Source organism: Mugil cephalus, chromosome 9, assembly GCF_022458985.1.
Source record: "Mugil cephalus isolate CIBA_MC_2020 chromosome 9, CIBA_Mcephalus_1.1, whole genome shotgun sequence".
In the NCBI taxonomy this organism is placed as follows: Eukaryota; Metazoa; Chordata; class Actinopteri; order Mugiliformes; family Mugilidae; genus Mugil; species Mugil cephalus.
The window spans coordinates 924,798-950,005 of record NC_061778.1 but is presented as its reverse complement, the minus strand read 5'-3'; the positions used below and the strand labels follow the sequence as shown (position 1 = coordinate 950,005).

Sequence of the window (25,208 nt, the reverse complement as noted above, 5' to 3'; positions counted from 1 at the left end):
GAGTGTGTGTGTGTGTGTGTGTGTGTGCTTGTTTGACTTCAGTTGTTCGGGCCAAATTCTTAGTGGAACACTAATGTTGTGGAGCCATGTCGTCCTTTTTAGAGGATTAAAACTAGTTCAGGTTGAGTTTGTGTGTTAGGGTCCGATCAAAGTTAAGCTTTATGTTGAGCACAAAGAAAGAAAAAACGGTTAGTGTGTGTCTCTGATGCAGTAACACACTGACCCACTTAGTCCATTGCACATAAACAAGTGTTTCTGCAGCTGCTTGCAGGAAAACTGAGAGCTGTGGGTCAGGGATGTTGGGAGGGGGGGTGGGGGCATGGATGGGGGTGGGGGTATGAGGGAGTAGGGATTCTGGGGTGTCAGTAACACAAGCCAGATGAAGAGCAGGTCTGCAGGTTGTTGGTTTAAAACCTTTTACTACAGATTCTCTTCATGCGCAGAACACACACATTCAGGTTTAAATGGCTTTAAAACACCACGTTAGCCTAAGCAAGCTATTATTAGCCTATACATTAGCTGAGGCCAGATAAACCAAAACATAAACCAGCTAGTGTTAGTCTAAACAAGCTAATGTTAGCTCAAACCAGCTAAAAGTAGCCCAAACCAGCAAACATTGGCCTATACGTTAGCTGAGGTCAGCTAACATCAGTCTAAATAGGAAATGTTAACCTAAGTTAAACATAAACAAGCAAATGTTAACTTAAACAATATTATATGTTAGCTGGAGCCCGTACACTTAAACATAAACCACCTCATATTAGTTTAAACCAGCTAACAACTGGCTTAGGTTTAAGCCTAAACCAGCTATTATTAGCCTGTATGTTAGCTGAGGCCAGCTGACCTAAACATACTAGCTAATGAAAGTCTAAACATGCTAATGTTAGCCCGGAACCAGTCAAGATTAGCTTAAAAATGTTACCCTGAATCAGCTAACTTAAACATAAACCAGCAAATGTTAACATAAACAACAAGACTTTGTCTAAACATTAGCTTATATGTTAGCCGGAGCAGGTTAACTTAAACAAAGCACCTCATATTAATGTACACCAGCTAACATTAGCCAATTTTAGCCTAAACCAGCTATTATTGGCCTGTACGTTAGCTGAGACCAGTTAACTAATGTTAACCCATCTTATTTTAGCCTAAACCAGCTAACATTAGCTGAAACCATCAAAATCCCTCAACTTTTAGCCTAAACAATGTTAGCCTAGCTGTTGCATTAACTCCCGTCCACATGTAAACAACGTGACGTGAACCAGACACTGAGATTGATCATCACGCCCTCGGGTTGGACTGTGACTTTAAGTATAGAAATGTAGCCACTTGTTTTAGCTCTAGAGGAAACTTACAGATAAAGTTCAACACGTTCTCCAGAAAGAGGTCACAGCAAATGTAATTTCTGTCCTATTTAGCATTAAAAAAGTAACCTCCATCAGCAGCCTCTTGTTACAAAACCCATAAAACTTAGATGAAGTTCATCTAATCTGACTTCAACATAAAACCTGGTGGATGATCTCTGAAAGTCGTTCTTGTCCTGTAAATAAAACAGGAAGATAAAACACTGATTGTGCCATTGAGTAAATGTGATTATGGATCATTAGTGTCTATCACAGACTCCCCCCAGTTTGGTTTAATTTGAAACTAGTTCCTCATGAACTGAAAATAACATTTGGTGCTTTGTAGCCATGACTATTTGGTATTTTTAGTAAAAGTTATTACGAAGGGAGGTTCGTGTTTTCTGCGAAGATCCAACGACAAATCAGAATCCTCAGCTGATGATCAAACAAGACACAGCTAGAAACTAGAAGTTCCTTCTTAAATATGTTCAGCCAATGTTTGACTTTATCCTGGAGCTGTGCTGAGGACAAACTAAGACTGAGTCTAAACCAGCGTTAACATTTAACTAAACCAGCCAAAATTAAACTAAACTAACTAATATTAGCATTAGGTAGCAACCATTAGCACAAACCAGTCAATAATAGTCTAAATCAGCTAAAATTTGCCTTAAGACGTTACTAATGAACACTGAACATAACTGCTTTATTAGGCACCAGGAAGAAATGGCCTGAATCAGCGCTGATGTGCTAATGCTCTAAATACATGTTTACACTTCGTTACCACTTAAGGACAAGAGTCAGAACAGAATTACAGAAGTCTGAGTATGAAGTGTCGTGGATCAACTCCAACTGTGCGGTTAACCAAATGTGAAGTTCCAGGAAGGTTAGACAGACATTTATGATGACATATGTTTATTTCCTGGACAAACTCAAGCTTTTTCTCACAGACGAAAACTTCAGCTTATCACAGCAGGAGAAGCTCAAACAGAAGAGAGATAAAAAATAAAAAAAAACAGAAGAGACAACTTTCAGTTTCATCAGTTTGATGAAAAACTGCCACAAACGGGTTAAAGTTAAAACTTCTGCTGAGACAAAACATCCAGTTTTAGCCTAAACCTGCTTACGTTAGTCTAAACCAGATAACATGAGCCAACATTACCTTAAATCAGCAGATTATTGTCTAAACCAGCTAGCATTAGTCTGAAACGGCAAATATTAGCCTATCATAAATCAAAACCAGCTAATATTAACCTAAACCACCTAACATTAGCTTAAACCAGTTAACATTAGCCTAAACAGCATTAATCCAGCTAACATAAAACAGCCAATGTTAGCCTAAACTAGCCGATATTAGTCTGAACCAGTAAACATTAGCACAAACCAGCTACCATTAGCCTAAAGAGTGTTATCCAAGCTAATATAAACTAGCCAACATGGGTCCAAACCAACTAACATGAGCTCAGCTGATGTAATCTAGCCAATATTAGCCTAAACAGCTAACATTACCTGATATGACATTTGCCTACATAGCATTAGCCCAACTAACATCAACTACCCACCAACATTAATCTTAACCAGCTAATGTAAGCATTAGCCTAAGGATGAGTTCAGCTAACATAATTTAGCCAACATTAGCCTAAGGATGAGTTCAGCAAACCAAATAACATGAGCTCAGCTGATGTAATTTAGCCAACATTAGCCTAAATTAGCAAACATCATCTTAAATCAGGAAATTATTGCCAAGTCTCCAGGATGTCCTGTTCTCAACTCACACACATCTTTAACATGTTGGTCAGGAATGTGTGTGTGTGTTTATGTGTGTGTTAGGGTGTGTATGTGTGTACACTGGCCAGCTTCATCATCACCTACTGAGGTATTTCCAGGTGCATCCGTTCCAAACACACCTCATCACACATGAACACACCCCGTAACAGCGGCAGCAGACCAACACTCGCACTTATTAGTGTGCATGTGTGTGTGTGTGCTATTGATGCCGTATCTCGTTGCCGCGGTAACATGATTAAACTTTATAAACGCCACGTCAGCTACGTTGAACCGACAAACAATGATCCGGTTTCTCAAACAGTCGACACCTTTCTTTGACTTTCACAAAAGTAGAACAGAAATGACTTCAGCTCCCAGAGTGCATCAGGGCGGAAGGGTCAAAGGTCAGAGGTTGTAGCTTCTCATTATTTTAGCTTTTTAACTCATGTATTTGCTTATATAGGGATGTTAATCATCATGATTATAGACTTTACCCAATGAAGCATCTGCAGCAGAATGACTCTGAACGTCTCTCAGTTCGTCCAAGTAGCATTAGCATCATCATGAACAAGAACCCATAAAGATGGAAGACGCTAAACAGCACGTTGGTCCTCTCCATGGGACATTTGAGGACAAAGACACCAAGAGGGACCAGTGGAGACGCATAAAGTATCATCACACTCTGCAGGAAGGAGTTTTCTTTCCAGCTTCAAACAGCACATGAACCAAGCCAAGCATACGTTAGTCGGGGATTCTGCTAGCACTTGGGCTAACGCGGCTAACAGCTGGAGACAAACCAAGACAAACCAAGACAAAGACAAGCTGCCAATGCTGCTGCTAATATGTGTCCACTCCTGCAGCCACTGTTCACTGGGAGACACTGTTCTCAATAAGAAGCGTCAGCTCTCCTCTGGTTGGACAATGTCCACAAGTTAGTCTGTCTCCATAGCAACAGGGACACATTCATGTGGACACATCGTGGACAAACAAAGACACAAAAAGTTGTTTCAAGTTAAAACTATTGAAGGTGTGTAATCAACATGTTAAGTGCAGATATGTTCCCTTTTTTTCTGGTGTCTGTTCCTATAAAGTGAAATGCGATTAATTGAGATTAAAAATTAACAATATTTAATTGCGATTAATTGGAATTAATCCACAGAGATTAATCTGATTAAACATTAGAAACGTTTGACAGCACTAATATATACACATGCAAGGAACAACCTGTAAGTTAATAATCACATCAGGAAGTACATGACGTCATCCTAAAAGTCTGACTCTGACGGGATTCAAACCCACAACCTTTCAAATTCTTTCTTTTCTGCTCAGTTATGAGTCAAACCCACGTCACAGAAACGGTGCAGCTGATAATGAGGAAACCTACATGAAGTTATTGAAGGGTTAAAGGACTCGCCTCTGCATTCAGGAGGAAACTGTTCACAGCATGTGTTCAATTATCTGCACAAACAGAAATAAACCAATAATGAAAACGTGAATATGTGACGTCACGCCTGCGGCCTCCTCCGCTGTTTATTGTGTTTGAGCTCAAACACACGTGATGGAAAAGTAAATCAGGGGAAATGGAGATTGATTTCGGTAATTATGGAGAAAGTGGAGAAAACGCAGAATTATTGGTCTGAAAATATCCAAACACGCAGCCTGGGAACGGGATGGATCCCATCTGACAAACTATAAACGACACACAGACCCAACAAATGAATCTTCTTGTTCGGATCAGGTTCTAATGTGGAGGGAAAGCGAACGCAACGTATTCATGGTCAAAATGACGACAAAGACGCAACGACTAAAAATCAACGCAAAACATCTGCACAGACAGAAAAACACAAAACTACTGCAACAACACGCACACAAAGACGTTTAAAAGATGGAACCTGACGGTGGTTTTGGTTCGATCATAGGATCAGGTAAAAAATCTGTATCTGTAGAGACCTGAGACCTGAGACCTGAAACCTGAGACCAGAGACCAGAGACCTGAGACCTGAGACCTGAGACTAGACCAGAGACCTAAGACCTGAGACCAGAGACCTGAGACTAGACCAGAGACCAGAGACCAGAGACCTGAGACCAGAGACCAGAGACCACAGACCTGAGACCTGAGACTAGACCAGAGACCTAAGACCTGAGACCAGAGACCAGAGACCTGAGACCAGAGACCAACAGAAACCAGAGACCTGACTGACCAAGACCAAGACCTGAGACTAACCAGAGACCAGACCTAGAGACCAGAGACCTGAAGACCAGAGACCTAAGACCTGAGACCTGAGACCTGAGACTAGACCTGAGACCTGAGACCAGAGACCAGAGACCAGAGACCAGAGACCTGAGACCTGAGACCAGAGACCAGAGACCTGAGACCAGAGACCTGAAACCTGAGACCAGAGACCAGAGACCTGAGACCAGAGACTAGACCAGAGACCACAGACCTGAGACCAGAGACCAGAGACCTAAGACCTGAGACCTGAGGCCAGAGACTAGACCAGAGACCAGAGACCTGAAACCTGTTCTTTCCTCAGTTATGAGTTCCAACACATGATGGTGTGAGAAACTACAAAGACACAAAAACACGACTGCAACTAAACAACCAAAAACTAAACAACTAAACAACTAAAAACTAAACCGACACAAACAAATTCGAAACTAATGTCAAACAACTAAAGAGACAATAACAAAACACACAAAGCTCAAAATGAGACGAACAAGGGAAACAACGACAATAATGAACAAATGAGGACGTCACAACAACGACACAACAACAACGACAACACAACGACAACAGAACAACAACACTACAAAGACACAACAACACACCAGAGGTTCCTTCCTTGAAGAGGCGACATAGACTCTTTGCTGGTTCCTGGTTTATGGTGAACAGCTGCTGTGTGTGTGTGTGTGTGTGTGTGTGTGTGTGTGGACACAGTAGCGTCACAGTGTGTGTTTGTGCTGATTGACGCTATGAGCACAAAGGAAACAGCAGGACAACAATGAGGAGCTATTGTGTGTTTATGTGTTGGGTTTGTGTACAGACCACACAGGGAGGCCGACACACTGGGAGGACACACAACTGTTGTCGTCTGTTTGAGTCCCAGCGAAGCACAATCTCCACACAAAGACTTAAACCACCTCCCTCCCTCACTCCCTTCCGTCCTTCCTTCCTCCTTCCTTCCTCCTCTCCTTCCCTCTTCCTCCTTTTCCTCCTTCCTCCCTCCTTCTTCCCTCCTCCTCTCTCCTTTCCTCCTCCTCCTCTACCTCCTTCCCTTCCCCTCTCCCTCCCTTCCCTTCCTCCTCCCTCTCCTCCTTCCGTTCCTCCCTTCACCTCCCTCTCTTCCTCTTCCTCCTCGCTCCTACTCCCTCGTCCTTCCTCCCTCGGGGGGGGGGGTTTCCCAGCAGAAGGAAAATGAGACGATGAGTTTTTATGAGAAGAAACGAACAGACACACCTGAACCTGAGGCCACGCCCCCTAATTCTACACAACGTCAACCTTTTATAGAATGAAAACCCACGACTTCCATGACGTCACACAAAACACACGACTCTGGTGGGACTCGAACCCACAACCTTTGAATCTCTTCCTTCAGAGCAGCTAGAAGTCCAACGCGCTATCCATTGCGCCACAGAGCCACATGTCCCTGTCCCACCAGGACCAGGACCAGGACCAGGACCAGGACCAGGACCAGGGACCAGGACCAGGACCAGGACCAGGACCAGGACCAGGACCAGGACCAGGACCAGGACCAGGACCAGGACCAGGACCAGGACCAGAGTCAGGACCAGAGTCAGGACCAGGACCAGAGCCAGGACCAGAGTCAGGACCAGGACCAGGACCAGGACCAGGACCAGGACCAGGACCAGAGTCAGGACCAGAGTCAGGACCAGGACCAGGACCAGGACCAGGGCCAGGGCCAGGGCCAGGGCCAGGGCCAGGGCCAGGACCAGGGCCAGGGCCAGGGCCAGGACCAGGCTCTGTGTGTGTGTGTGTGTGTGTAACAAACATTCATGTCTGGTGTGTAGTTGTGTATGTGGTTGTGTTCGCTATGGAAACAACCCTCCAGCATCCCATAATGAGCCTCAATGGCTCCATATTACAACTGGTTCCAAATACTCCTCCTTCCTTCCTTCCTTCCTTGCTTCCTTCCTTCCTTCCCTCCTTCCTTCCATCTTTTCTTCCTTCCTTCCTTGCTTCCTTCCTTCCTTGCTTCCTTGCTTCCTTCCCATCATTCTCAGTGATGGTGCGTTCACTGACACGTTGCTTGCGTCACAAATGTGGCATTCAGGGTCAGATTTTTCAAAATAAAAGCCTCCAGTCAAAGCGCAGGATTTTTTAACAGACACAGGGAGGAAGTGATTCACAATCAATAAAGCAGACGAGTAAATAAACCAGGGAACCAGAGGCAGCCGAGGTTAAAGGGTTCGAGTCGGCGTAAAATGACAGATTTGAACCAGATGAGGCTTAATGAGTTTCATAGCGCCCCCTACAGACTACAACACAGCATTGCACGCATTAATACTAAATAAAGACGGAAGCACTTCCTTGCTTCTTCCTCCTTTTCTTCCTCCTTCCTTGTGTCCTTCCTTCAATCCTTCCTTCTTTCTCTCATTTCTTCCTTACCCATTTACTTTCCTTCCTTCCTTGTGTCCTTCCTTCCCTCTTTTCTTCCTCCATTCCTTACTCCCTTCTTTCTTTCTTTCTTTCTTTCTTTCTTTCTTTCTTTCTTTCTTTCTTCCCTTTATTACCTCCTTCCTTCCTTTCTTCCTTCCTTCCCTTCCTTCCTTGCTTCCTTCTTGTCTTAATAGTCTAATATTAACTGAAATGATTGTCTGGACACGTGAACGCGCATTGCAATCACACGCATGAGTAAATCCAACATCTGCTGCTATAAATATATTTTTCTAGATATTTTAAATTTCGTTTTTTCTATCTCCCTGATGCAATAAAGCTAAAATAAAGTTAAGGTGAGTAATAAGCGCTGTGTGCTCGTACCTCGGTGGTGCTGGTGGTGGGTTTGTGGGTTCGTGGGTTTTTTGGGGGGGGGTCATGTACGGTCCCGGGGCCGGTGGGTCCCTGCAGACCGAGCCCAGCTCCCCTCCTCTCTCTACGTCCTTCTCCTGTTGCTTCAGCGGTCGCTCCGGACGCATTGAATCAAACGCTCCTCGACTCTTTTCTGTTCTCTTTTCTGTTCTTGTCTTTTCTTTGCTTCTCAAACAAACTCGCTCCAAAAAAAAAAAAAAAAAAACAGAGAGAAAGGGAAACAAAAGAGCTCCGGTTCCTCCTCTAACCAAGTTTTACGCACCAAAACCTGAATCCATCCAACTCTCGTCCGGGTCCGGATCCGTGATTCCTTCGCGTCCACAGTGAGCATGAAGGAGGAGGAGGAGGAGGAGAAGAAGGAGGAGGAGGAGGAGGAGGAGGAGGAGGAAGCCGAGGATCAGACACGGAATTAAACGCGTTAACGGCGTCAATCTCCCGGTGAAAGATGGATCTGGTGGTTTGGAGATGAGCTCCGGGCGGCGGAGAGACGACTCGACCCCGTCTCTGCTTCTCCTGCAGAGGAGGGAGGGAGGAGGGAGAGAGGGAGAGAGGAGGGAGAGAGAGGGAGAGAGGAGGGAGGAGAGGGAGAGAGGGAGGTCCAAAAAGCATCAGAGATATTTCTGTCAAACGTCCAGCTGTTTACAAGAGAACAAAACTCTCTAAGAACCAACTTCACCCTGGAATGTGTTTAACTCCTCAATGGATCCAGACCAGAGCCTCCATTAGGAGAGGAGCAGGAGGAGCAGGAGGAGCAGGAGGAGGAGCAGGTGGAGGTTAGAGTCTGATCAATGACTGTGATCAAGAGGAGGAGAAAGAAGAGGAGGAGGAGGAGGAGGTGAAGAAAGAGGAGGAGGAGGAGAATCTTTGTGTCCTGGAGGAGACGTCTCCACGGACTCTAATAAATAAAGTTTTCTGTTTATTCCACCTCCATCTTACTTTTTAATCATTATTTTAGTGATTTATTCCAAACATGTAAAAATAAAAATAAAATAGAGAAGAACAACTTATTTAATCTCTTCTCCACAAATTATTAATAATTATTATTTATCTCCTTTCTGTCTATTTAAACATTCATACCTGCATCTAGACATTTATATCTGTACATCTCTATGTACAAAGACTCTTTTTCTGCTACATTTCTTGTGTTTTCAACATATAAATAATAACTGAATAAAGTTTAATAGCTTAATTATTTTAAATGCTGCTCATCGTATCTATTCCGTTCTCTGAGCTACTCTGTGATTTTATTCTATATATTTTATTTTATTGTGTTTTTATTGCTCCTGTGTTTCCTTGTTTTTTGACCATGATGCTAAAAACTTCTTCTTCTTCTCCTCCTGGAAACAGACGAGGTCATTTCTTCTTCTTCTCCTGTGGAGGAATGTGTCCACAAACACAGCCAGATGTGAAAGAGTGAAGACTAAGAACACACAGAGGGTAAACATTTTCCTCACCCTCCTCACCCTCCTCACCCTCCACTGTGTCCTCAGACCAGGTCAGGAGGTCGTCAGCGAACAGGAGGGAAACAGGAAGACCACAAAGAAGAAGAGGAGGATGATAAAGAAGGAGATGAGGAAGAGGAAGAAACGGAGGAGACGCTGTTTGTACATGTGGCAGAGCGTCTCCATCGTCTCTGGGGAGTTATTTTTCCTCGTGTCATGGTCTCGTGTCTCGGCCGCTTCTCGCTGATATTCCATCTCTTAATAACCCACCACATTTCCACAGCTAATGACACGGCGGCGGCCATCTTGGCTCGGAGCGCCGTCTCATTAGAGGATATCTGAGAAACCGACAGAACGCAGACAGACGGAGGAGAAGGAGACGGCGAACGCATCAGGAGGAGGTCAGAGGTCAGCGGGGGTGTGTGTGTGTGTGTGTGTGTGTGTGTGTGTGTGTGGAACCACCTGCCTCAGTGCCCTTTAGCAAGAATCTGATATATTTATGGTACAAATAAGAGGAGAAGGAGGAGAAATGAGAGAGAGGAGAAGGAGAATGAGAAGATGAAGAAGTCTGTCCTCGTTCATTAGTAGATGGCTGGTAGGGGTTACCATGGTTACCACCTGTCCCTCCCTACCTGCCGGATGCTGATGCTCCTCTGGACCAGGTCTCTGCTGTTTGTTGGTGAAGCAGCAGATTTTCTTGATTAAAAGTGAAATTCAGCTCCGTTGGTTTTTCTGGCCTTTAATTAGTCGAGAGAGAGAGAGAGAGAGAGAGAGAGAGCAGCTTCTTATTACAGGCCTCCACTCCACCAATAAACATTTACTGCTGTCAGAGACGAGGAGGAGGAGGAGGAGGAGGAGGAGGGAATATGAACGAGGAGCAGGAGAAGGAGAATGAAGAATGAGCATTTGAAAAATGCGCCTGAAATAGTGGCGGCTCTGTGTTTATCTTTTTACATCATTCTCATTGTTGGTGCTTGTTTTTTCTGCCTCGAACCAGTCGTCGTGTTTTCTCATCGTTTCTGTCTCTTTGTGCGTCTTCATGTTGTGTTTGTCTGTGTCGGTGGTTGTGTTTCTCTGTGGAGCAGCTGTTGTGTCCGGTGGTGTCTTCCAGACACCAGCTGCCAGCGTTGTCCTCGGAGACTGCACGGGTGGACACGTCCCTCCCTCAGTGGACGAGGAGACGCCACCAGACACAATCCAACCGACCAACAACCACATCACCCCGGACTCTGCTTTCATTAATACTTTGGTTCATTTTAAGAGTCTTTACTTTTATGTGCAACTAAACTACTGAGACCAAACAATTTCCCTCGCGGCCATTAAAGTCTAAGAAGGAGGAGGACATCTACTGTTAGCTGGGAGGCTAGGAAGCATTACTATTAGCAGGGCTAGAAAGAGATACAGTTACCTGGGAGGTTAGGTGCAGCTACTCTTAGCTATGAGGCTAGGAAAAGATACTGTTAGCTATGAGGCTAGGAATCTAGGAAGCTACTATTAGCTGAGAGGCTAGGTGGAGCTACAGTTAGCTCTGACACCAGGAAGAGCTACTGATTGCTCTGACGCTAGGAAGCCTAGTCTGGGAGGCTAGGAAGACTTACTATTAGCTGAGTGGCTAGATGGAGCTACTGTTAGCTGGGAGGCTAGGAAGTGCAACTATTAGCTGGGAGGCTAGGTGGAGCTACTATTAGCTGGGAGGCTAGGTGGAACTACTGTTAGCTGAGAGGCTAGGTGGAGCTACTATTAGCCAGGAGGCTAGGTGGAGCTACTATTAGCTGCGAGGCTAGGTGGAACTACTGTTAGCTGGGAGGCTAGGTGGAGCTACTATTAGCTGGGAGGCTAGGAAGAGCTACTATTAGCTGAGTGGCTAGATGGAGCTACTATTAGCCAGGAGGCTAGGTGGAGCTACTGTTAGCTGGGAGGCTAGGTGGAGCTACTGTTAGCTTGGAAGCTAGGTGGAGCTACCAACCATCGTGCAGAGCTGTGCTGTTTGTTTCTTCTAAAGTTCGTTCCAGATCATCAACTCTGTCCTTTGAGTCTTTCGCGTCCCGTTTGTTTGTGGTGACGTCTTCTTCTTCCCACTCTCTCCTCCATCTCGTCCGTCTTCGTTCACGGCCCAGAGGACGTCCACCCTTCAACTCCACGACCAGGAAGACAACAGGAAGTGACCTCGACCTCTTCTTTCTCCTCAAAGGCTGCAGCTCTGTGGTCGTGACACGTTTCACCACGTTGTCACGTTTCACACGGAAAGAAAGAAAATGTCAAAGACATCAGTGATTCATTCAAACATTTCTCTCCGGGGAGTCACATGTGTGAACGACATGAGCTCAGTGGTAGAATGTGATGACGTCCAGGAGAAATAAAATGTCCAAAGGTTGAATTGTGTGTACGTTGCATTTTGGAGCCAGATTCACTTTAAGAGGTAAAAACACAACGTGGAGGAACTTTGGGTTCTTTGGTTTGATCCTAATGTCCAGATGGAGAGTGGACCTGGTTCTGTTTCACTAGAACCTTTGGAGAACATGTGAGCTCTGTGGTGTTTCTAGACGTTTCCATGGCGACCAGGATCCATGGAGACCGGGGTCCATGGAGACCGGGGTCCATGGAGACCGGGGTCCATGGAGACCAGGCCGAGGAACCTGGACCTGATGGTTCTGGTTTATTTTGGGTCTCGGACCAGAAGAGGTTAACAGATGATTTGACTAAAACTAAAACCAGACCAGGTGTCGAGTTTAACACATCGACTCCAGAGTGACGTCAGTTTGGAGAAATGTGTTTACGGAGCGTAAACCACTGTAAATTCCTGCTCCGTTAGTTCAGACGTCTCCATCCTGGACCAGTTTCCACGGTCATTATCTTCTGCAGAGTCATCCCTGGTTCTGTCCCTGGTTCTGTCCCTGGTTCTGTCCCTGGTTCTGTCCCTGGTTCTGTCCCTGGTTACGTTTGACGGCTTCATCCACGCGACATGAAAACTCAGAAAAACCGTTTCATCCTTCACTCTGACGAGAAGAAATAAAAGACATTATTTATTTATTTAATTGTTTTTGTTGTTTTGTTTCTGTTTAATTAATTAAACAGATTTAAATTTAATTAATTTATTTGCATTTTATCTCAGGTCAGTTTTGTTTGACTTGTTGTTGTTTTAATTGTGACAAATGAATGAATTAGTTTTGAACATGTAACCGTTGCAGCCGTTTGTACATAGAAAGTAAAGAAACAATAATTATACAACAAAAACAAAAAAATCTCAAAATCAATTGAAAAGTATTAGGAAGAAGTAATTCTGTTTAAACATCAACATAAATATATAACATATATATTTGTGATTTTTAGATTTGTATATTGATTATATTGATTGATTGATATTGATTATATATGATAATTAAACTATGTTTTAAGTTTGAAGAGTGAATACTCCCATTAACATTAGCCACAATAAATAAATAAACAGTAACATGGAATCTGGAAAAAATATATATAAGAAACAATAATGAATTTGACAGGAATATTACAGAAAATAAAGAAAAATAGAAAAACAAAGACATTCTGTACAGTGTGGTGGTGAATAAGCAGCAGACGGTTTGTGCAGATTTATTATTAACTGTAAAAATCAATTAAACTAAAATACAATAATTTTTTGTGCAACTGTATAAAAGATCTGTGATATAAATGGGTCAGTGTTTATTCCATGTTGTGTCTTTGATGAAGAATATAACGGTGCTAACATAAGCTAAGAAAAGCTAAGCTAATAAAAACCTTGTGATCCATTTCTATGTATTGAGGGGTTTTTTTTACAATTATTAACACGACCATATTTATTCTGTAATTTGCATAATTCGTTTTTTTTTCTACTTTTTTCCCTGTAATCCACCGTCTCTGTCCATCAGTTCCCGTTGTCCTGATCTTCTGACTCCGTTAGCTGAGCTGCTTCCAGCTATTTACCGCCTTTACATCTTTTACAGTTAAATATCTGCCACATCAGCGCCGTTATTCACCAGTAAAATCTCTGACATTCCTTCCAGACGTGTCAGCACAACTTCTGCTTCCTGACAGAAAAGTCACAGCTGCCGCATGTTCTGGGTTTTATTAGGTTGTGAGGACCAGGGTCTTGCAGGATACTCAGATTGTGGGGTCACGTTGTCCTTATGGCACCTGGTTTTAGGGTCAAGGAACCAACCGATCCGACTCTGATACTTTGAGAAAATAACGTGGAACAGGCTACAGGCTTAGATCGACTCTGGTGGGACTCGAACCCACAACCTTTGAATCACTTCATTAGTAACTTGCTAGAAGTCCAACGCGCTATCCATTGCGCCACAGAGCCACAATTCCTTGTGAGACTAGGAAGCTAGGAACGGCTACAATTAGCTAGGAAGCTAGGAGGAGCTACAGTTAATTTGAAAGCTAGCAAACTAGGAAGAGCTAAAATTCACAGTGAGTCTAGGAAGCTAGAAAGAGCTACAATTAGCTAGGAAGTTAGACGGAGCTACAGTTAGCTAGGAAGCTAGGAAGAGCTACAGTTAACTTGGGATTTAGGAAGCTAGGAAGAGCTACAATTTGCAGTGAGGCTAGTAAGCTAGAAAGAGCTACAGTCAGTTAGAAAGCTATGAAGCACTACAGGAAGTTGGGAAGCTAAGAAGAGCTACTATTGTCTTCTATTAGTTACCTATTAGCTAACTATTAACTGAGAACAGCAAGCTAGTTAGAGACACTATTAGCTGGGAGGCTAGGTAGCCAGGAAAAGCTTCTGTTAGTTGGGAAGCTAGGAAGCTAGGAGGAGCTACAGTTTGGTTCTGTTAGCTAATATATCAGCTGATGTCTCTGGTGGACGTCCTCCAGACTTTTAGACACGAGGTTAAGATGTTTTTAGTCTTCGGTGACGAGATGATGAAATAATGAAACAGGTGTGAATCAGACCTGAAGCAGCTCCAGAGGTTTCGTGGCTTCATGTACGTGTGAGCGAGACTAAAAAAATCTTGTAAACCTGACAGCGTCCTGGTTGCCACGGTTACCACAGAGCTAACGCGGTAATGACAGGGCCGGAGCCGCGACGTGATTGGCTGAGAGGACGAGGCGCGTTAAAGCTTTGGCTTCTAATCACATGGGCGCAGATTACAGAGCGGCAGGTAACATGTCTCAGGCCGCGATTAAAGCTTCTACCTGAGGCTCCGGGTTCGAGCTGAACTTCAACTTTATTTATTTTATTTAATCTGTTTTAATTTAAAACTCTGATATTCTCTGATATTTTCAAAAACAAACAAACAAAATAATAATAAAAAAAATAAATAAACAATTAGAAACTTGTCACCTGCCCCCTGGTGGATTTATCAGGCCCTGCACACAGTAGCTATTGGCAGCCGTTTCCAAAATGGCCACTTTCAACAACTTTTCGTTTTTTTTTGCTGGGAAATCGCTGCTCATTTCTGAAAATGTTCAGAATAAAATTCATATTGTTACTGACATTTAAATATGAGCATTTACTATTGATTGCACCTATAATTACTTTCTACTTTATTTATTATGTCATAGTAAAATAAAACATGATCCAGCAGCTACATAAGGTCGTTTGTTGTGACGCGTTTCATGATAATATTTATTTTATTCTTCCCACAGTGACACATTTTCAAATTTAATTAAATTAATTATTTAAAAGTTTAAAATCTAATCTCAAAATATATATATTCATTTATAATATATTAGCGGATATTTATGTGTAATTTTTCTGTTCAGAGGTTCACTTGCTAATTATTATATTTTGTCGTAATTTATTTTCACTTAACACATTTAAATAACTAATATCAGTAATGATCAGTTATATCAATCAAGCATTTATTCCAATAATAGAGAATAATTAGTCACCCTCATAATTAACCAATAATAGTGATGGAGATATATGTTACAGCTATATTTACGATATTTACATTGTATTTGATACATAATGTCAATATATTTATCTTCTTCTTTATACCTAATGAATATATGTGTAGAAGCATGTAGCATAAATACTGTGGTATATAAGAGATATGATACATGTTGGTTTATAGCAGATAGACAATATTTACAGACTGAAACCTGTAAATATTGTCCACATGTTATAAAAACAACTGTCTATAAAAACTCTCCTATAATAATCTAAAACATTTAATGATGTAAAATGATCCTATAATAATTTAAAACTATCCCATAATAATCTAACAGGTTCTGATTGTTTCTAAATATCTTTGGAACAGAAACAGAAGAAAAATGTCTGACATCAAACAATCATTTTTTTATCTATAGACACAGAATAAATGGTCAGTAATTAACATTAAAAGTCCATTTTACCACGTGTGTGACTCTTTATTACTTTTAATTAACTTTAAATCTAATAAAACGTGGCCCGTGTTGCTGGTGAATCATCCAGGTGAGTCTAACAGGTTCCTGCTGTGGCTCCAGACTCAGACTCTGAGTCACTGACGAGGTGTCACATCTGGACCCGGAGCCAGATGTTGGTCTGAGTCTCAGTGTCTTTGTGTTATTTCCTCTGAGCTTTAGTCAGACGGTTACAGGGGTCAGACGGCTGGAACTGCACCAGCATTTTCCATGTCGGACGTTTAATATTTCTCAGGCTTTTTATAGAAAACAAACTGATCCACTGCAAACGTCTTTCTGTCCATCTTTAGCTCCGTCTGGGTTTAGATCCAACAACCTGCTGCTTCTCACAGCTCCAGGTTCCAGCTGAAGATCAACGTTTTCTCAGAGTCTGACTCATGTTTCCAGACACATCCGCTCATCATGAAGGCTACAGCTAGCTGGGAGGCTAAGAGGCTACGGCTAGCTGGGAGGCTAAGAGGCTACGGCTAGCTAAGAGGCTAAGAGGCTACGGCTAGCTGGGAGGCTAGGAGGCTAAGGCTAGCTGGGAGGCTAAGAGGCTACGGCTAGCTGGGAGGCTAATGGTTGGAAATCCACTTCATTTATATAGATTTTTGATTGAAATTCAGTTATTGTATAATTCTTGTAAATATTGTGAATAAATCATATATTTATTTGTTTTGTACATTTGAACATGGTTTTCATTTTGCCTTGTAAATATTATGTGTATGGTTTAGTTCATTGTTTTAATTGTATCCACTTATTTTAATATAATTGCTTTATGTTTCTGGTAAATATATATATTTACATATATATATATATATTACCAAGAATAAAGTAGAAGAGCACGTTTACATCATGTTCTGGTTTTTCTAACAAACTCCTGCAGAATCCCAACGTTCTCCAGCTGAACAGGAATGTAATGGGAACCATAGAAACACTGTGTGTGTGTGTGTGTGTGTGTGTGTGTGTGTGTGTGTGTGTGTGTGTGTGTGTGTGTGCTGTGATATGAGGCCTCTATTTATTTTTTTTTTCGAGCTGTTCCCACGACACCAAACGACCTCCACCTCCCTCTGTTTGTCTATAAAAGGTTCGTCTGGTGGCGATTTGGTGACGAGTCCGACTGGAAAAGGACAAAGAGAAAGAGCGAGGGAGAGAAACGACGAGAAAATATTCAGACGGAGGAGGAGAAACGGAAAATTAGTCGCTTCGAAATGAGTAAATAAGTTTTTTTTTTAGCCTAAGAACCAAATATTTCCTCACATTTACTGAACATTCAGGCCTGAGATTCATTCTGCAACCGACAAAGTCCAACACTGACATTAGTGTCAGCGGGAGGCTCACCTCCTCCTTCTTCCTTCCCCTTTTCTTCCTTCTCCTCTTCCTCCCTCTTCCTTGCCCCCCCCCCCCCCCCCCCCCCCCCGGGGCCCCAGGTGACGTCAGTGATGGAGGGCGACTGGTGTCAGCTGACTCATGGCTCCATATCTGGGCAGTGAGCTAATATCAGTCTTCAGGGTCTAATTTTAGAGACGTGTGTTTTATTGCAACATCAAGGACTCAGAGAGGAGGAGGAGGAGGAGGAGGAGGCAGCTCATCAGTCCAGATGTTTCCTGAGATCACGTCAAGAAAAACTTTTTAAACATCTTTATCCAGGAAGTAGAATAAAATGTCTGCTCCACTGGGAGGCACAGAAACAAGGAGGCAGGAAAGACACTGAGGACGAGGAGGAGGAGAAACTCCTTTCTTCTTCCTTTTCTTCCTCCTCCTCTTCTTCTCCTCCCCTTCATCTATGCAGTTTAAACAGTGATTCTCTCTGTTTACTGGCGCCCTCTGCTGGCTGCGCCACCACACAACACACTTCAATCCACATTAAAACATTTCATTTTTTAATTTAACTTCTTATCAATAAAAGTCACTGATTTCATCTCTCTCATATTTTTGTCCATTTTTTGAGGCTAGCAGTTTCCATTAGCTTCCAGTCTTTGTGCTAAGCTAGGCTAAACTTCAGCCTCCGGCTTTGCACAACATGTCTGATGGAGCGTCTCCTCTGCTGCTTCCCTTTCTTCGTGCTGCTCCGGGGTTTTCACCGGCCACCGTCTCGTGATGATGGGGAACATTTCCCTCAGCGTCTGCCTGAACGGCTCGGAAAGGTAGAAGAAGAACACGGGGTCGAAGCAGACGTGCAGGACGCTCAGCAGCAGCGTCGACTCCTTCGCCAGGAACAGCTCCCGCTTCGTCCGACAGTCGGTGATGATTTTGGTCTGGGCCAGGGTGTACGGCGTCCTCACGATGTGGTAGGGCACGAAGCTGAGGACGTAGGCGAGGGCCACGGCCGCCACGCTCGCCGCCGCTCGCCTGGCGTCCGCCCACAGTTTGGGGTCGCCGCGGCTACGCAGGAGTCTCTTGAAGGCCAGGCCGGCGGAGATGAGGACGGCGGCGGAGGCGTTGAGGAACAGCGCCGTGCAGAGGACGATGGTCAGCGCGTGCCAGTGGAGGCTGATGTCCTGCTTCAGGGACGAACAGCTGAGGTAGCGACACTGCTGCAGGACACGAAGAGGACGGACAAACACACCACAGCATCTCAGTGGCAGCTACAACCACGTCTCAACACACAAACTATCAGATCGACTCATGTCATAGACGCTCGTCGACTCTGGACTAAAGGAAATTAGGATTTAAACATAAACACATGCAGACACATGTTCCCAGAAATCAACCAGCATAAAAAACCCTTTGTTCTTACTCTTATTTTTACTGCTTATTCTTTCAGCAAGGACTCAAGGAAGAGCTACTACTAGCTAGGAGGCTAGGGAGAGCTACTGCTAGCTGAGAGGCTAAGAAGAGCTACTGCTAGCTGGGAGGCTAGGGAGAGCTATTGCTAGCTGGGAGGCTAGGGAGAGCTACTGCTAGCTGAGAGGCTAAGAAGGGCTACTGCTAGCTGGGAGGCTAGGAAGAGCGACTACTAGGTGGGAGGTTAGGGAGAGCTACTACTAGCTGGGAGGCTAGGAAGAGTTACTGCTAGCTGGGAGGCTAGGGAGAGCTATTGCTAGCTGGGAGGCTAGGGAGAGCTACTGCTAGCTGAGAGGCTAAGAAGGGCTACTGCTAGCTGGGAGGCTAGGAAGAGCGACTACTAGCTGGGAGGCTAGGGAGAGCTATTGCTAGCTGAGAGGCTAAGAAGAGCTACTACTAGCTGAGAGGCTAGGGAGAGCTACTGTTAGCTGAGAGGCTAAGAAGAGCTACTGCTAGCTGGGAGGCTAGGAAGACCCACTATTAGCTGAGAGGCTAGGAAGAGCTGCTGCTAGCTGAGAGGCTAAGAAGAGCTAATGCTAGCTGAGAGGCTAGGGAGAGCTACTACTAGCTGAGAGGCTAGGAAGAGCTACTACTAGCTGAGAGGCTAGGGAGAGCTACTACTAGCTGAGAGGCTAGGAAGAGCTACTACTAGCTGAGAGGCTAGGAAGAGCTGCTGCTAGCTGAGAGGCTAAGAAGAGCTAATGCTAGCTGAGAGGCTAAGAAGAGCTACTGTTAGCTGAGAGGCTAGGGAGAGCTACTACTAGCTGAGGAGCTAGGAAGACCCACTATTAGCTGAGAGGCTAAAAAGAGCTACTGTTAGCTGGGAGGCTAGGAAGACCCACTATTAGCTGAGAGGCTAGAAAGACCCACTATTAGCTGAGAGGCTAAGAAGAGCTACTGCTAGCTGAGAGGCTAAGAAGAGCTACTGCTAGCTGAGAGGCTAAGAAGAGCTACTACTAGCTGAGAGGCTAAGAAGAGCTACTACTAGCTGGGAGGCTAGGGAGAGCTACTATTAGCTGGCGACATTTGTGATATTTTTACGTTTTTTCTCCGTTAACAAGTGAAAACTAAGAGTTGACACGAACTGCGAGCGAGTTCCCAGATGCTAAGAAGGGAACCAGGAGGTGATGGGGTCGCGGCCTCAGTACCTGGACGTGTTTAATGGGCAGAGCCATGTTGGGAACCATGATGAGCAGCAGCAGCAGCCAGACGACCAGCGACAGCAGCCGAGCGAATCCGGCCTCCTGCATCCTCAGAGTGCTCACGGTCTGGCAGTCCTGCAGGAAAACACATCCCTCACATCCATAAGACTTCAACCCTCCAGGAACCAGGAACCAGGAACCATGTGTGGTAACGTGGTTCCTGGTTCCTCTCAGTGAGGTTTATTGTCATGTGGTTTTCATTGAGCCAATCAGAGAAGATCCAGGAAACGTTGTCAGGTCTAATCAGGGTCTAATGTGGTCTACAAGGTGTGGTCTTATTAAATTAATCAGGCCAGTGTTCCCTCTTAGCTGTGGCGTTCCTCAGGGCTCTATCCTGGGCCCCATCCTTTTTTTTTATTGTACATGCTGCCTAAAAGGTTTAGCATTTCGTTTCATTTGTGGATTACATGGCACGTACCGCCAAATTTCCTCAAACTAAATGAAGACGAAACTGAAATTTTAGCCTCCTACTGTTTTAAATCTGATAATCAGATTTAAAACAGTAGTCAAGACTTTTTAAATAAACCGACCTCCCACCACATGACTTTGACTTTTATTACTTCTCATTTACTGTAACTCTCTGTACGTCGGGCTGGACCAGTCATCAGTACGCCCCCTGCAGGCCGGGACTAGTCACTGTGCACCAGCTTCCAGCTTCCAGATTAATTTTAAATTTATGTTACTAGTTTTTCGTTTGGAGCATTTTAAATCATTGTTGTCCAAGCTGACAAGTGTGAAATATTGATGTGAAACGGTGTCAGTGAACAGAAACTGAAAAGGTGAACAGTGCATTATATGGTTTGAAGTAGTCTATGATTTTAGGAGTCTGCTCCTCTCTGGCCTTCAAGCTGAGCATGATAAGATTTTATGATGCTCTATGGTCACATTCATTAACTTATATTCAGAGGGATGGCTGAGTTCTTTACGTCGTCCCTCCTGGCCCCCTTTACCTGCAGGCAGCGGTCGGTGATGATGAAGGCGAGGAAGGCGATGGAGGCGTACAGGCTGATGTAGATGGTGACGCCGCTGGCCTGGCAGTGAAACACCATCAGGTCCCAGGACGCCGCCCCGAGGTCCTTCAGGATCTTGAAGGGCAGCGCGAGCAGCAGCAGGAGGTCGGCCACCAGCAGGTTCACCAGGTAGATCCTGGAGCTCGGAGGCTGCACGAAGACGAGCACAGAAAACCTCAAACATCCTCCAACACTAGGTGGCGCTTTCTTTCTTTACAGGATCAGACCTGGAGAGTCGCCTCATTTAGCTCCTTACTCAGCTAATGTCCACAGACTGAATCCTAGAATCTGATCTATGAGACTGAAGAGAAATAAATAGTAGATCTACTTTAAAACCATTGTTGCTCTTCATCCATGTGGTATTAACCAGGTAAAATGATTCCTGCTCCAGGAGAATATCTCCTCCTCTTCTTTCCACCATGTTCTCCTCTCTAAGCCTCTTAAAGTTCTCCTCCCTGCTCTCAGCACATCTCACTGCAGAACCTTCTTTAGGAACCTTTCATCTCCACCTCCATCTAGAAACAACTCATAAAACATCAGGTTCTAGTTTAATGTTCTTAGACTTCGTCCACTGGCAGCAGCTCTTTGCCCTAAGAATCTTTGAAGCTCTAATTTGTTTTGATTTTATTTCTGTTAAATATTTATCCTGGAGAATGAAACTGATCTGATTTTCTGTCTTTTCGTGTCATTCAGAAATATTAATTATTTTCATATCTGCCAAAAATATTAAACTAAAACAAAAGGAAACGAGCATAAAGAGTTAACGTGGGACCAAAAGAGAAACGACGGCTTCTCGTTGGAGTTTCTGAGATTCTGTTCATATTTGTGTCTGATAAATATATTTTTATTCACCATATTTGACCGTTTCTGAATGATGCTTTTATCCAGGCTGTGAAGTCAGTAGCAGCTTTTGGCATCTACTTCCAAAATGGCCGCCTTCATTGGCTTTATTTCAACTTCTTTCCGGGAAATCTTTGTTAATTTTTGGAACGGTTAAAAATATAATTTATGCTGTTTCTGATCTTTAAATCTTTAAATATCTAATATTTAATTTACTAAATATTTACTTTATGTTACAGTTACTTACTATAATCTGCTTTATCTCCGACAGGTTTCTAATTTAATTAAATATTTAAATGCCATCTTAAGATATTAGATAACTTATTACATATTAGTGGATTTTTAATCTAGTTTAGCCAATTTTTCACTTATTTCTTATCCTTTCATCCTGAGTTTCCCCTTAAACATCCTTTTCTTTGTCTTTAAATCTGCTACATATGTAGAAACATTTAACATGATATGTTTTACATATATTTGGATTTATTCGTGCCGTTTTCTTTGCGGCTTCTCTTTCTCTCTTTGCTGATTTCTGAAGAATATGATTCATGTTCTTATCAACTTTAATAGTAACTTTATAATCTGTAACTTCGCTGGGATCTTTCTATCTGTTCTATCTGTGTCTGTTTGTTTCAGACCGTCTCCATGGAAACTACCTGCCATTATTCCACCGCAGCCACTAAACCACTTCTTCTTCTTCTCTTCTCTGAAACGACCTCCTGTTCCCCACCACTTCTCTTTGTTTGTTTCTTTGTTTGTTTTTGTGCAGCTTGACTCGGCGCCGCTGTCGTACCTTGTCTCTGGTGCTGCACTTGAAGAAGGCCCAGGCCGACGCCAGGTTTCCAGGGAGACTGATGATGTAGATGAGGATGTAGAGGACGGTGAAGGGGCCCATCTGGTCGTTGACGATGCACTTGGAGCATCCGTCCGTGGAGTTGGAGGGAGGAGACATGTCGAGGCTGGAAAACAAACGCGCCACGTTTCAGCTGAGACGTTGAAGAGGCAGGAAGCGTTCGAGCTGCAGAGGTTTGAAGGTTTGTTCTCACCGAGGCGACGACGACGGCGACGATGCTGATGTGGTTTGGACGTCAACGCTCAGTCTGGTTCAGAGTCTGGTTGGAACAGGAAGAGAACAGATCAAACCACTTTCAGACCTGGTCCCTGTTTCAGCTTCAGTCCTTTTCAAACGCTCTGAGGCCGTACGGAGCGCGCTCAGACCGGCTCGTCTGGACAGGAGGGACGGTTTCCCTGAAGAAACCGGGTCAGAATCAGAATAAACGCATCAGTTTTACTGTAGAAACAGTAGAAACATGAAATCATTTCTTTCATTTCTGGAAAAACACTGAACTAAAGCAACAGGAAATGAACACAGAGGTTAACGTGAGCCCTTCACTTCACTTCACTTCACTTCACTTCACTTCACTTCACTTTACTTCGTTTGTTCGTTCCTTCCTTCCTTCCCTCCGTTCTTTTCCTTTTTAGTACCCTCTTTCCTTCCTTCCTTCCTTCCTTCCTTCAGGTGTGGAGACACATGTTAATATGTTAATGAATCAGCACCGTGGTTCAGGATCAGGAAGTTGTTATGACGTCTAATAAAGTTTAACATTGTTCATGTGAGGTTTAAATATGACGACGTCTTAAATAACGACTTGTTGTGTATTTAATGTTGTGAGTATAAAAGATTTCTAATTCTTTCATCCTCAGTTTCCACTAAAACATCTTTTTTTTTTCTATTTAAATCTGTTAAATATCCAGGATTTATTTACTTGCTGTATTGGGTTTGTTCCTGCCGGAGGTTGTGAGTTTAACAGTCGAGAGGTTAAAGGTCGTGTGCTTCACTGCTTTACATGAAAACCCACATTTCACAGCCTGTCACCTCGACGCGTCGGCCTCGTTGTGCGTTTGTGTTGTAACAGTAGGAAGCGACAGACAGCGAGAGTCTGTACGTGATGTAAAGACAGTCTGTGGTCACCAGCGAACTCACAACACGACTGCAGCAGGAAGTCGCACAAAGAAAAAAAGAAAAGGTAACGTTTATATTTATCGGCTGTAATTTTACGTCCGTGTGTCACATCATCGGACGTAAAAATACGGTGACACACGGTGCTTTTCTGACTCGTTCTGACTCCGTGGGTTAAATGTCAGCAGCAAAATCTCATCAGTGTCTGACTTTACTTCTCTACACACACACACACACACACACACACACACACACACACACACACACACACGCTGCTTCTGTACTTTCCACCAAAACAAACGAGGAGACGATGAAACCAGGAGAAAGTCTGAGTCACAGAAGAAGAAATAAAATAAAATGTTTCACCGAGGGACAAACACGACGTCACTAAGTCGGTTTAGTCCGTGAACACAACACACACACACACACACACACACATATATGCATGTGATTTATACATATATGCTTTTAATTTGGAAAGTACAACAACCCTTTCAAAATAAAAATTCCAAAAAGCCACGCGTTCCTTCGCCAGAGGATGAAATGAGACGTTGCTGTAAATGAGACATATTTTCTGTTTTTTGTGTGTTTGCTTCGTTTTTGTTGCAGCTAATTAATTAAACTTAACGTTGGACGCGTCTTAGAAACGATCTGATCAGAGACTGAGACAAGTTCACTCCACAGAAAATAAAAGAAGGAGAAGTTCACATGACGATGGTGACAAAGATAAAACCAACAGAGACGAGTTGTCGACACCAAGTCACTGAGGCGACAGAAAAACGACCAAATCTTCACAACTCGACCACAAAGACGAACAGGTAACGGAGACAGAACCATATGAAAAGGACGAGAGACACGAGTTAAACAACCGCAGAAAAAATGAGATTAAATTAGAAGGAGCTGAAAAGAAGAAGAAGAGACTCAGAAACCACAGAAACCTGATTTAAATGTTTGAATGTTCAGAATAAAAAGAAGAAACAGAATAAACGTGTCTGAGATCAGTGTCTCTGTCCCTCTGTGTCCCTCTGTGTCCCTCCGTCCTCCACCAGTCAAACACAAACCTCAGGCAGCTGTTCTCCTGTCGTCCCCTCACAGGGTCCCAGACCAGGTGTTGGACCCCCTTCAGGGACCTGATGGGGTGGTGGTGGTGGTGGTGGTGGTGGTGGTGGGGGGGGTCCAGGTTCCACCTCGCGTCCTCGGGGAGCGTTTGATTCGCAGCTCGGCTGCTGATCATGTGCTCGACGTGTTTCAGGATGTGACAGATGAAGTGAGAGGAAACTCTGACACTTCTGGTTTATGGAGGAGGAGGCGGGACAGGAAGTGATGTCACAGACTCACTCAGCTCTACACTGACAGTACACAGAGGGAAGGAAGGAAAGGAAGGAGGAAGGAAGGGAGGAAAGAAAGAAAGAAAGAAAGAAAGAAAGAAAGAAAGAAAGAAAGAAAGAAAGAAGAAAGAGAAGAGAAA

General features: G+C 43.8%; 2 protein-coding genes, 1 long non-coding RNA gene and 2 other non-coding genes across 9 annotated transcripts in view; all 5 read right to left on the bottom strand.

Annotated features, from left to right (window-relative positions):
• The window catches only part of plekhg2 (pleckstrin homology domain containing, family G (with RhoGef domain) member 2), a 52,194-nt gene extending 43,517 nt beyond the window's left edge, over positions 1-8,677 (bottom strand). The window contains exon 1 of one of the 2 annotated variants that reach the window (XM_047594247.1): positions 8,104-8,677. The gene's annotated coding sequence lies outside the window, so the exon portion shown is untranslated. Of the gene's footprint in view, positions 1-5,933; positions 6,294-8,103 lie in introns of those variants that run through there. The other variant, XM_047594248.1, reaches the window with a different exon arrangement.
• Positions 6,653-6,743, bottom strand: trnar-ucu. The gene is given in 2 exon segments: positions 6,653-6,688; positions 6,707-6,743. It is a non-coding gene; the product is annotated as a tRNA-Arg (tRNA).
• A 5,145-nt stretch (positions 8,678-13,822) lies between the features above and the next one.
• On the bottom strand, positions 13,823-13,914 carry trnar-ucu. The gene is given in 2 exon segments: positions 13,823-13,858; positions 13,878-13,914. It is a non-coding gene; the product is annotated as a tRNA-Arg (tRNA).
• Positions 13,915-15,838: 1,924 nt separating this feature from the next.
• Positions 15,839-17,284, bottom strand: LOC125013011. The gene is made up of 2 exons (XR_007113347.1): positions 17,205-17,284; positions 15,839-17,064 (listed from the first exon to the last, which is right to left on the bottom strand). It is a non-coding gene; the product is annotated as an uncharacterized LOC125013011 (long non-coding RNA).
• A 175-nt stretch (positions 17,285-17,459) lies between these two features.
• gpr171 (G protein-coupled receptor 171) lies at positions 17,460-24,999 on the bottom strand. Of its 4 annotated transcripts, none has more exons than XM_047593270.1 (6): positions 24,802-24,998; positions 22,827-23,028; positions 22,574-22,739; positions 20,884-21,093; positions 19,880-20,008; positions 17,460-18,481 (listed from the first exon to the last, which is right to left on the bottom strand). In XM_047593270.1, the coding sequence occupies exons 3-6, from the start codon at positions 22,730-22,732 to the stop codon at positions 17,939-17,941; spliced, it is 1,041 nt and encodes a 346-aa protein (XP_047449226.1). In that variant the 5' UTR covers positions 22,733-22,739; positions 22,827-23,028; positions 24,802-24,998; the 3' UTR covers positions 17,460-17,938. The 4 variants fall into 4 exon arrangements, with proteins under 4 accessions (XP_047449226.1, XP_047449225.1, XP_047449229.1 ...); XM_047593269.1 differs by having other exon boundaries at positions 22,827-22,892; XM_047593273.1 differs by having other exon boundaries at positions 22,574-23,028; positions 24,802-24,999.
• Between the last annotated feature and the right edge of the window lie 209 nt (positions 25,000-25,208).